This window comes from Cherax quadricarinatus, chromosome 25, assembly GCF_038502225.1.
Source record: "Cherax quadricarinatus isolate ZL_2023a chromosome 25, ASM3850222v1, whole genome shotgun sequence".
NCBI lineage: Eukaryota > Metazoa > Arthropoda > Malacostraca > Decapoda > Parastacidae > Cherax > Cherax quadricarinatus.
In genome coordinates this window covers 29,291,690-29,304,537 of record NC_091316.1, presented here as the reverse complement: position 1 = coordinate 29,304,537, position 12,848 = coordinate 29,291,690, and the positions used below count along the sequence as shown (strand labels likewise).

The 12,848-nt window shown below is 41.1% G+C and overlaps 1 protein-coding gene across 2 annotated transcripts in view; it reads left to right on the top strand.

The window, feature by feature from the left end:
- The window catches only part of LOC128689936 (juvenile hormone esterase), a 151,405-nt gene that overhangs the window by 97,648 nt on the left and 40,909 nt on the right, over positions 1-12,848 (top strand). For both annotated transcript variants that reach the window (XM_070088681.1, XM_070088679.1), the window contains one exon: positions 8,823-9,008. In XM_070088681.1, coding sequence (XP_069944782.1) covers positions 8,823-9,008 — 186 coding nt within the window. The remainder of the gene's footprint in view (positions 1-8,822; positions 9,009-12,848) is intronic.

Genomic DNA, 12,848 nt, shown 5'->3' with positions numbered 1-12,848 from the left:
CCCTGTGGCTGGCAGCTCCACCCCCTTCAGCTACGGAGTATGGCAAGTAGGTGTCTGCCAATGTAGCAGCGCAGGTGTAGTCCCAGGCAATCTGCCTTCCATCCTTCCAGCGTAGCATAGTGGCTCCATCAGGGAGCATTTGACTTCCGTCAGACCTCTGCACTTGGGGCTCCCGTTGAGCTGGGCAACGGGCTATGGCGAGGCTTCTCTTTATGATGTCATTGACCTCCTCATGTCTGGCATACTTCCCTTCTGATGTGTGGCACATGAGACCATGAAGTCCGAATTGATCAGCCGTCGCCCTGCCGCAGCGAAGAGCAACACAAATCCGAATGACCTGTGGGTCGAGTCGAGTGCCCAGGGAGGAATTGGGAACAGCTAGTAGGAAATCTCCTGAGTGTGGTGCCTTCACCGCTAGGAGACGAGCTTTGTCCTTTCCTGAAGCGTTGGTGAGCATTGTGTTGGCGATTTTTTCCATGATCGGTTTGTCCCAGTCGGACTGTTTGTGCACTTTGGGAGGACCTGGTCTACTGGAGGAGTCTGCAAGGGTGTCCCAACGCATCGCTGCTTCAGTAAACCTGGGGTCTTGAGCTCCTATCACGTCTTTCAAGCGTTCAGGGACGATCTTCTTGACTAATGCACAGGAAGCCAAACACGAAGACAGGAAAGCAGGTAAAGCTACATGCGTTTCTTTGCGCATCCCTATACCTCCCAGTCGCACTGGGAGGGTTGCCTGATCCCATTGCCGATCCTCTAGTGACAGGTTCAGTGCCTTTTTAAAGGTTGATTTCAGGTGTGCGTCATATTCGCCGAGTGTTGGGTTGTCAAAAGAGGGTACACACCTCAGGAAGTGAGTCTTGGCATTGTAAGACATCTTGTGAGGAGATACAGAACATCATGGGCATCAAGATTGCTTATTCTCTCTTCCATTTTCATCAGGTCATTCAATTTGTCCTTGAGGACAGTGTCGATGGCCTGTGACCCAGAGGTGCTCCCAAGAGGGTAGTGTTAGACGGAGCGGTAATAGAGACTTCCGGGAGGATTCTTCACATGGCATTGATTATTTCCTGGTTTGCTGTGATTTCACACTTGGAGGGATTGAGGGTGAATCCCAAGCCTTCTTCTTCTAGGTCCTCTAACAGGGACTCTTCAGTACCTGCCAGAGTGTCATTATCCAGGAACCAGATGTTGAGCTCGCTGCATAGGCTGGAAGTTAGTTCTCTTACTGCCAGGGAGAAGAGAAGTGGAGCAAGTGGGTCACCCTGCTGAACACCCTTTGATGAGAGAATTTCATGTTCTCCAAACAAAAGAATTGAGGGTTTGCTGTAGCCTGCTGAAATGAAGGGAAAATGACTGGGAACCGATCCCGTACGGCCGGCAAGACACCATCTCCCTTCACCATATTAAACACATTTCTAAAATCAAGTTTGACTACGGCCTTGGCTTCTGGTAGGTCCCTGATGTAGGCCCTTGCCACATGACCCGCGGCTTCGCCCAGTTGTTGTGGCTGGAGTAAACTGGCAACTTCTAGGCGAATGTTTCTTACTGCTGCTTTTGCAGTGAGACGGCGAAGAGTGTTACCAACAGCAATGGGCCTGATTCCCCCATCCTTTTTCTTCAAAGCACATAGTGAGGCTCCGAAAAGGAAAGGCTTAATTTCTTCTGCGATTCACCCAGCCAGGCAGTTGTTGACGAAAGTTGTTAACTCGGTGAGAAGAATTGGTGCAGATGCACGGAGTACTGGATTTACCATCTCTTTGAGGTGTTGTTGTCGAATTCCAGTGCAACCTCCTGCAGATCCTGCTGGAAATTACACTATCGCCTTGAGTGAATATCAAAATGGTATACAATACCGACAGGTTGGTAGGTAAGACACATAGGCAACATTTAGGCAACTTTATTCCGAAACGTTTCGCAACATTTAGGCAACTTTATTCCGAAACGTTTCGCCTACACAGTAGGCTTCTTCAGTCGAGTACAGAAAGTAGGCAGGAGCAGTAGAGATGTGAAGACGATGTAATCAGTCCGTCACCCTTGAAGTCGTAGATTTGAGGTTGTCAGTCCCTCAGCCTGGAGAAGTTCTGGTACAGAAGAGAAAACACCTACTCCTGTTTCCTCAATGTCTGTCTTGTAGTTCTTGAAAGACGAGGCAAACTGCTAACCACATCATTCACCAAGGCAGTATGCAACTACCCAAGAATGGATAATTGTGTCCCTCTTCCCCATCATCGCATGAATCACAGAGGTAGACCTAAGAAAAGTTCCACTGAAAACGAAAAAAATTGCCACAGGTTAGCAAAAAAAATCGAGGAAGGTAACACAGTGAGAGAAATCAGAATAATTACAGGTGACTACACTATATATATATATATATATATATATATATATATATATATATATATATATATATATATATATATATATATATATATATATATATATATATACATTATATATATATATATATATATATATATATATATATATATATATATATATATATATATATATATATATATATATATATATATATATATATATATATATGCAAGGAATTCGCAAGACCAGGTGAAATATGCACAAACACTGATCTCTATCTGAAGGAGACTCGATCGAATAAAAATGACCCAAAATGGATAAATAATAGGCTCAAATATCTTTTACGACAGAAGAAAGAAATTTATTTGCGCATCAGAAGAGGTGAGGGTCTTTCTATGAATATGTATATTGATATTAAGAGAGACGTAAAAAAGGGATAAGAAAAGCTAAACGGGACTACGAAATTAAAGTTGATAGGGATTCGAAAACTAACTCAGATTATCTCCAAGCTACCGCCCAATAAGCCTGACCTCAATTGTAGGCAAATTACTAGAGTCAATTGTATCTGATATTATAAGAATCCATCTTGATAAGCAAAATTTGATTAATGATAGTTAACAAGGATTCACGAGGGGCCATTCCTGCCTAACTTAGTTACAAACTTTCTTCAGTAAAGCTTTTGAGGCCGTTGATCACGATAAAGAATTCGATATAGTTTATTTGGATTTTAGTAAGGCTTTTGATAGAGTACCACACCACAGACTGTTAAAGAAAGTGGCAGCTCATGGCACTAGGGAAAAACTACTGTCGTGGATCGACTCATAGCTCATCAATAGGAAGAAACGTTTCGCCACACAGTGGCTTCATCAGTCCAATGCAAAGCAGAAAGGTGTAAAGAGAGGAGGAGTATGAGGTAATCAGCCCCTCAGTCTGGAAGTGATGTGTTCAGTCAACTGATTTAGTACACAGACTTTGATGATTCTTCCTCTAGCACTCCTCACAACCTTTTCTAACTCTCCCTTTGTTGTCCACTCCACCCTTAATACTTTATAATCCTTCACAATCCCCTGCCCCACAGCTCTATATGGCCCATGTTGGTTCAGCGCTTGTTTTTGATTATAATAATAATATAACTTTCAATTTATGACAACATATGTTACATTCAAGCTACGTAATGTGTATGTGAGGTGTAATAAAATTAATGATAAAGGCCACCCTTCCACTAGTGGTTTCAGTGGCGGCTCCAAGCTAAAATTAGTGGAGGTGCTGCGTCTTTTGTCCACGTTAAACCACCTCCAAACAGCAAACACGGGAAGCAAAACAATGCATTTTTTACTTCACAGCCGCAAAGCCAACTTTTTCGTTGGTACCATTCACAATTAAAGCTACGAATATACTTTTTGTTTTTGATTATTCCTGGTTGAGATATTTGAATATCAGGTGTTGAACGGCTTCTTTTCTTCACTGTAACTTCTCATGGAAAGACAACTGTGAAAACTTAAGCTGTTGAAGTTCACTTACAGTCACAGAACTTATTTCTTAAGGATTCAAGGAGGCCATGATTAAATTATTTAAATTTTCTGTAAAATAAAAGAACCGAAAAAACAATGAACTAAATAAAATAGCTGGAAACATGATAATCACATAATTCTACACTTTATCACACTTGCACAACATTGTCAGCACTGCGTCATGGACAGTGCTCTCCCTACCTAGCGTGCAGCGTCTTATCTCGGCTGTTGTGCGCATGCGCACAACAGTCAAACACCAAGTCGCTGGAACTGTGAAGCACACAGTTCCATACAAGGATTTTTGTAATTTTTTTCAAATACTAGTGGATGACTACTGACAATAAACATAAGGATTATGTAATGTACAAGTATAAAGAAAGAATTAAAGACTCATTATATTGAGTTTTATCGATAATATCGAGTGAAAATAGGGTGTGCTACTGTTACGCAGTACCTATACATGAGCCGCTACTGATCATTTTGCTACTGAGAATGTGCTAAATGAAGACCTCGTAAAAAAGATGATAAATTATTAAAACACCTGGATGTAAATGAGCCACCTCTTTTTTAACTAAGAAGGAACAGTGAGATTGAACCACTGACTCAGCTTCGAACTTAGCGCGAGGACGTATATAAATTGACAAAGAAATATGGATATAGAATTTGAAAAACAGCTGATTATGAATTTCTCAAAGCAAACTATGAATTCATGGAAGTAAACGAGTAAGTATATCTTCAGTAATGGGAACAGTTCTTGAAATGTATCACCCATACGACTTCTGTTGCCCAAATTTGGTCTAAAATCAAAAAGGTCTCAAAAACAAACGCACCTCTGCTTGAGCATCACTCACCGACGAAGTTAATATAGACATGATACTTGATATGCGAGTCTCGAGTCTCCAAGACTTGACTCCAAAACATTCAACTTCCTTTGGAATTTATTAACAACAGTATCAGCAGAAAGCTCAGAATAATTACTGCTTGCGAGAAGATAGGCGTAGATGAAGCTGACTACGTAACACTCTCTGAACTTCAAGTTGCACCGATAAGAAAGTTCAAGGCACTTCACCTAGTGAAGAGTACATAACTTATAACACCCTTAAACTTCTCAATGAGTTGCCCAGTAATCCTCTCCTTGATCTGTATAGGTTTAGCTTACTGGATGGTAACCTACCTGACTGCTGGACGGAGTTTTTCATTATGCCCATTCCAAAACCGAACTCGCACAAGCTTATACACATCTTTTAAACATTCTGCATGAGAAAAGTATTTGAAAGGATTGTTTTTAAAAGACTCAGTGTCCAGATATAACATCAACTCTTCCCAAAACTTTGTGTGTTTCTACCTGGGAGAAGTACCCAAACTTTCTTTGCTCTGTACTTCACCATGCAGAGACCTGGCCAAAAGGCAGACTTAACCCTTAAACTGTCCAAGCAGATCTACGTTCACATGCGTAGTGTTCCAAAAGTAGATCTGTTTTTCTTACATATTTTCAAATATAACAAAAAAAAAAGTAGATCAAAGTTTTTTTTTTACATTTTTTCAAATGTAAAAAAGAAAAGAAGATCTACTTTTTTTACATACTTTCGAATGTTGAAAAAACGTAGATCTACGTTTGGACAGTTTAAGGGTTAATACCTCAGTGCTACCTTTGACACTGCCAACAGAAAACTTATTTGGGAACAATTGCCCATATTTTAGTGTCATTGGAGAGGTACTAACCTTGATCCCAGAATACCTAAGCAACAAAACAGCCTCAGATATATTCAAAGGTTACTTGGAATAAATGATGTACAACACTGGCAAGTTGGTAAGATACACTAGGAATCTTTATGGAATACAGAGATGAACCATACTTTGGAAACATCAGTGCTGGTCGGAAAAGAGATAGAGGAAGTGGAAAGGTAGGTTGACGTTATCAGCCCATTACCCTAGGTACCCGATGATATGTCTATTAGGCTAAAACGGCAAACGTGAGTAACCTAGGATATAAGGACAAGGAGAATCGAACTGAATAACCGGTTCAGATCAACACTAAAATGGATGGAAACTCCCCAATGGCAGGAGGGATAATTTTCTGTGACTCTAAGATTGCTCTTCAAGCACTTGTGAGTCTTGTGTACAAAATATACACCGCGAACATTATAACTGATATTAAAAATGACCAGACAAGTGCTCAAGACAAAGGCTTTCGTACTGCATTTGTCTGGATACCTTCTTACATAGGAATCAGCTATCATTCTACCATGATGACACTGTTGAAGAAGCTAGGTCTGCTTGCACCAAACCCGAGGTGGACTTACTAATGGGCAACCCCCTATCCCTTGATAAAAATCACCCTGGTGAAGGATCGCAGCTCTCGTAGGCAAGGATACATGTATACTCAGTACTAGTATACAACATTATGATCTCTTCCTGTCGGAAATCTATAAACAGGGGCAGAAGTGTGCAGCAGACGAGGCTGTCATCCCTGCGTATTCTGCCGGCAAGCTCTGTGAAAAACAGCAGGCAGATTATTTGAGTGCGAAGTTGTCAGTAACTTTAGGCTTGGTGGAATGGGGTGCCTGGTACTTTGTGAATACTTCATTTACTCCGGGTACTAGATAATATTCTCACTGTTCATCCTGAATTTACCAACACACGTTAGCAATTAAGTAATGCTCCAGTTGTATACAAATGCATACTGCATATGTATGTATGTGTATATGTGTCTATGCATATATAGGGTGCTATCCAAAAAGTTCCTGGGCTCGAATTTTCGCGCGCTTCCTGGGTTAAATATAGGTGCAGCATAGGTCACGCTACCCAGTACATTCCTTCGTGAAGTATTGTGGCGGTCGGTCATTCCGTTGAGAGAGAGAGAGAGACATTTTTTGTTGTGTTGTCAGTGCATTGTTGCGATTTTCTGTGGAACAGAATGGAATCTTCAAAAGAAAAAAAGCAACATGTGTGTGAAATTCTGTTTCAAGTTGGGTGAACGTCAGTTGAGAATGATGAACGCTCTGGTCATCCATCAAAGTCAGAAACAGGCCACAACACTGATAAAATGAAGGAAAGTATTTAAGCGAATCGTTGTCAGAACATCCAGGACATTGCAAGTGCTGTTGGAATTTCTTATGGGTAGTGTCTGACCATTTTGACTAAAAATTTGAACATGATGCGAATGGCTGCAAAATTTGTGCCCTGTTTACTGACACTCAAGACCAGAAAGCCTATCTAGTCCCCTGTGACTTTCTTTTCTTCCTAAAGATAAAATTGGCACCCAAAAAGGGGCGTTTCAGTGACGTGGAAATTCAAGTAGATGATGAGAGGTTCGCCGGTGTTGTTTCGGCCCAGGCCTTGTCCATAAGGTGACCCGGCAGACAGAATCACAGGACTTGCTAGATATCGTTAAGAAAGAAGAGTTCTAGAAATGTTTCACAAAGTGGCAGAGGTGAGGGTATCAGTGTACAGCCTTTGAGGGAAACAACTTTAGCTAGGTGATTAAGTAATCCTGTATATTTTTTTTCCTCGGGTCCAGGAATGTTTTGATAGCACATTACATTATTCCATTTTTCTGTGTATAAGATAGAATATCCTGAGTTGGTAATCCCCAAGCGCTAGAAGTTGCCACAGCTCATGAACTCTTGCTGGGATCTTGATATCCACATTGCCCTATTAAAATCTCGCTGCCCAGGCTTACAGAAATTAACACCTTATATGATCTCCATCAAGCAAGAAGGAATATGTCAGGGTAAATATTGCTGGTTTTTGTTTCCAGTATTAACGATCATACAGAATCGGGTAGCATAACACTGCCGATATATGAAATTTTGTTAAAAAAATTATATAGACGAAACAAAAAAGAGGGTGAAATATCAGTACAATAATATTTGTTGAAAATCAAGTCATTACTGGTATCTATTAAGCATAATATCTCAAGCCAAAGATAAATCAAGTCATAACATCAGGTTATCTTATCGTGTCCAGAGATAAGCTGAGGGTGTAATACCCAGTCTGACTCTAGAGAAACCCAAAGTAAATTTGATATAAAATGGAAGTGAAAACGATAATCAATGCCAGATGATCCAGAAGAGGCTTGCAACTACAAACTAGCATGAAAGATTGCACAAGCCATGTTAATGCTGAGTCTTCTAATATGTGTTACAGATGATAAAATCTCATGAGCATTTTTTCGAAGTTCAAATGCTTTTGCTTCAAGGTTTTGCATTATCGGCAATTTTTAATTCTGTTCAGCTTAACCAAGAATATATCATTTATGTAAATTAAAAATGGAAATAGTCCAGAGATTTACAATTGTTGCATTCAGCCTACTGTACGTCCAGTTCATTCTAGACAAGCTCTTTGCTTCCAGTAATTAAGTTTTCCTTAATACTATATACATAATTGTTATAATTTGAAATATTTCATCTATGTCTTTCTGAAAAATTCTGCACGATATGCCAACCTATTTGTGCACATTAAATATATATAAAAAAAATAATTTGGAATTTTCAGTTAGTTAAAAACTCTTAAAATCATCTCAGTTGAGCATAGAAACCTTTTATTAAAAATTCCTATGCTCAGTCACTGTTATTGAATAGGAAACGCTTTGCTTACTTTGCCACATTTATGTTGTACACACTTATTACTATGGTGAATGCTGCCACTGTACATAACTTGCGATGTAACAATGTGAATGTATTTTAAAACTCTTGCAAGGTACAAAAAAAAAAAACTGATGTAAACATAAGCGCCGAAGAGCCAATTAAATTATTAGAAGCAAGAGAAAGAGAATCATAGAAATTTGTGAATTATTATATCAATAAATAAGTGTAGTTGATCGTTACTTTCTAAGGCAGGAACATATACTTATTGAAAAAAGTTACTAGTTTTATTGCTTGGTGCATGAATCCAGTTATGTAAACATAACAGATGTATTATATTAGCTACTAATGCCTAGATACATGATATACCTGAGGGATCTTACTGTATATTTTTCCTATGTGATAGGTTTTCTTTCAACTGAAGACTCGGTGATCCCCGGTAACTTCGGACTGAAGGATCAGACGCTGGCACTGCAGTGGGTGCAGCGGAACATTCACAACTTTGGTGGAGACAAGACGAAGGTAACCATCTTCGGCGAGAGCGCTGGTAGTTCCTCCGCCCACTTCCAGATGTTCTCACCTAAGTCTCAAGGTGAGAAAAGGTAGAAGGTGCAGTGCTTTACCCAATTTGGGGCTGTATATTAGTATGTAGATGATGGTTGTTTTGTGAATTAAACAAATGCCTATCGACACATAAGGGTCATCACCCGTCACCTTTTCACAATCAATAAAAAATAAAAAATATTTTAATTCCATACATGGTCCTAAAAGAATAATTTAAACTTTAAGTATTATGCACACACACACACACACACACACACACACACACACACACACACACACACACACACACACACAAGAGATAAGTGCAGAAGCTGGAGGATCAGGCGCATATAACAGGGAGGGCACTGCAATGGATCAGGGAATACCTGACAGGGAGGCAACAACGAGTCATGGTACGTGAAGAGGTATCACAGTGGGCGCCTGTGACGAGCGGGGTCCCACAGGGGTCAGTTCTAGGACCAGTGCTATTTTTGATATATGCGAACGACATGATGGAAGGAATAGACTCTGAAGTGTCCCTGTTCGCAGATGATGTGAAGTTGATGAGAAGAATTAAATCGGATGAGGATGAGGCAGGACTGCAAAGAGACCTGGAGAGGCTGGACATGTGGTCCAGTAACTGGCTTCTCGAATTCAACCCTGCCAAATGTAAAGTCATGAAGATTGGGGAGGGGCAAAGAAGACCGCAGACAGAGTATAGGCTAGGTGGACAAAGACTACAGACCTCACTCAGGGAGAAAGACCTTGGGGTGACCATAACACCAAGCACGTCACCGGAGGCACACATCAACCAAATAACTGCTGCAGCATACGGGCGCCTGACAAACCTGAGAATAGCGTACCGATACCTTAATAAGGAATCGTTCAAGACACTGTACACTGTGTATGTTAGGCCCATATTGGAGTATGCAGCACCAGTCTGGAACCCACACCTGGTCAATCACGTTAAGAAGTTAGAGAAAGTACAAAGGTTTGCAACAAGGCTAGCCCCATAGCTCAGGGACTTGTCGTACGAGGAAAGGTTGAGGGAAATCGGACTGACGACACTGGAGGACAGAAGGGTCAGGGGAGACATGATAACGACATACAAGATACTGCGGGGAATATACAAGGTGGACAGAGATAGGATGTTCCAGAGAGGGGACACAGAAACAGACGAGCCACAAGGGACGTTAGGAAGTATTTCTTCAGTCATAGAGTTGTCAGTAAGTGGAATAGCCTAGCAAGTGAAATAGTGGAGGCAGGAACCATACATAGTTTCAAGAAGAGGTATGACAAAGCTCAGGAAGCAGAGAGGGAGAGGACCTAGTAGCGATCAGTGAAGAGGCGGGGCCAGGAGCCGAGTCTCGACCCCTGCAACCACAATTAGGTGAGTACACACACACGCACACTGAAGTGCCCAGAAGGGTTCATGCGAGTAGGGCAAAACTGCTGATTATGGTTGACTTCAATCACTAGGAAATGAACTGGGAGAATCTGGAGCCACTTGGGGGCCCAGAAAAGTGGAGGGCTACGATGATGGAGGTGGTACTGGAAAACCTCATGTACCAACATGTAAGGGACACTACTAAAGAGAGAGGACAGAATGAACCAGCAAGACTGGACCTACTGTTCACCTTGAGTAGTGCAGAGATTGATATTAATTTACTTAAAATCTTGTTTTATCACTTTCACATTAGCTGTATATTATACGGGGTTTTACGAGCGTAATGTAACAGTGTTCATTATACTTTTAATTTTCAGAAAATGTAATACACTATGCAACAAAAAAATCTGTTGTCATATTTTTGACCAGCAAAGTTGATACAGTGAGTCGAGCATCAAATCATGCATGTGTACGTAAAAATAAAAAATGATAAATTGTGTTAGCTGCAGAATATTATTTACTGAGGTTATTTTAATCTGAGGTTGCTGATTTCCCAGTTGAAAACTCTTAACGTCATCCAATGGTCTTAAATATTTAGGTGGGAATGGAGGAATTGAAGAAAGACCTGCCTAGCATGGGCCAGTGAGCGTACTGTAATATTTCATTTTTTATGTTCTTATGAATTTGGGAGAGCTCTAATTCTTAAATACTAGTTCACATTAAACTGAGACACTGAAATCGTATTTGTTGCTATAGAGATTAATATAATATATATTATAACGAGACTCACGAAATCATAATGACACGATTGCAAACAAACCATACCCCGGCCGGGATTGAACCCGCGGTCAGAGAGTCTCAAAACTCCAGATTGTCGCGTTAGCCACTAGACCAGCTAGCCACAATAAGATTCGTCCAACTAGGTATATTTCTACACCATAGGAAGGTTAGCACAGGCACCCACTGTGACCACAAATGTAAGTTTTTACAGACGAATCTCCAGCTAGCATGGCCGTGACGAACTCTAGCTCAAGTCCCCTCACTGCCGTCAACATGACTCACGAAATCGTAATGACACGATTGCAAACAAACCATACCCCGGCCGGGATTGAACCCGCGGTCAGAGTCTCAAACCTCCAGACCGTCGCGTTAGCCACTAGCTAACGCGACGGTCTGGAGTTTTGAGACTCTCTGACCGCGGGTTCAATCCCGGCCGGGGTATGGTTTGATATATTATAAATAATTGAGGAAAACTTGTATAATACTTAAAACTATCTGTTATGCGCAAATTATTTTTTATCAAGAGTTTTCTTCCCGCTCTTCATCTGTGGTTAACTGGTATTCCTTCTGTCAGCTCGGGGTCAGTTGACCACTTCGCTCTTACTGTCCACTTGCGTCAACTAGTCGCGCCACACCTACTGTCAGCTGGTCAAATCTCTGTCGTTTTTAACTGGTCGCACCATACTGTCAGCTCCGGTCAGCTGGTTGTACCACCTCACTGTCAACTCAGGACACCTGGCTATTTTATCTTTGCTGCCAGTTTGATCCGGCTAAGCACACCGCCCTCACTGTTATCTTGTGTCAGTTGGCAGTTGTCTTAGTTTAATTTTACTGTTGATAGTGGATTTGATCACTCCTATTGAAAACATGGAGCTCATTATGTTAAAGATACTTCATAGATAAAGATTGTTCCATAGTATGAAACAATATGGAGATGAAGTGACAGGATGGAGCTTTTTATAGCGCCAAGAGGTGAGACGTAGGCCACTAGGAGAGGTAAGAACTCAGATGTTGAGAGGTCAGGTCCCTCTCAAATCCAGCTGCTCTCACTAGTGGAAGTTGTCGAAGTTGATTGCAGGTCTGTACCAAGATACCCTTGTGTTGCAGTGTCTGACAGATTGAACATTAAAATGGTATAAAATACCGACAGGTTGTTAGGTAAGACACATATGCAACAGTTAGGTATCTTTATTATGAAACGTTTCGCCTACACAGTAGGCTTCTTCAGTCAAGTACAGAAAAGTTGATAGAAGCAGAAGATACTTGAAGACGATGTAATCAGTCCATCACCCTTAAAGTTTTGAGGTGGTCAGTCCCTCAGTCTGGAGAAGAGCATTGTTCCATAGTATGAAACAATATGGAGATGAAGTGACAGGATGGAGCTTTTTATAGCGCCAAGAGGTGAGACGTAGGCCACTAGGAGAGGTAAGAACTCAGATGTTGAGAGGTCAGGTCCCTCTCAAATCCAGCTGCTCTCACTAGTGGAAGTTGTCGAAGTTGATTGCAGGTCTCACCTCTTGGCGCTATAAAAAGCTCCATCCTGTCACTTCATCTCCATATTGTTTCATACTATGGAACAATGCTCTTCTCCAGACTGAGGGACTGACCACCTCAAAACTTTAAGGGTGATGGACTGATTACATCGTCTTCAAGTATCTTCTGCTTCTATCAACTTTTCTGTACTTGACTGAAGAAGCCTACTGTGTAGGCGAAACGTTTCAT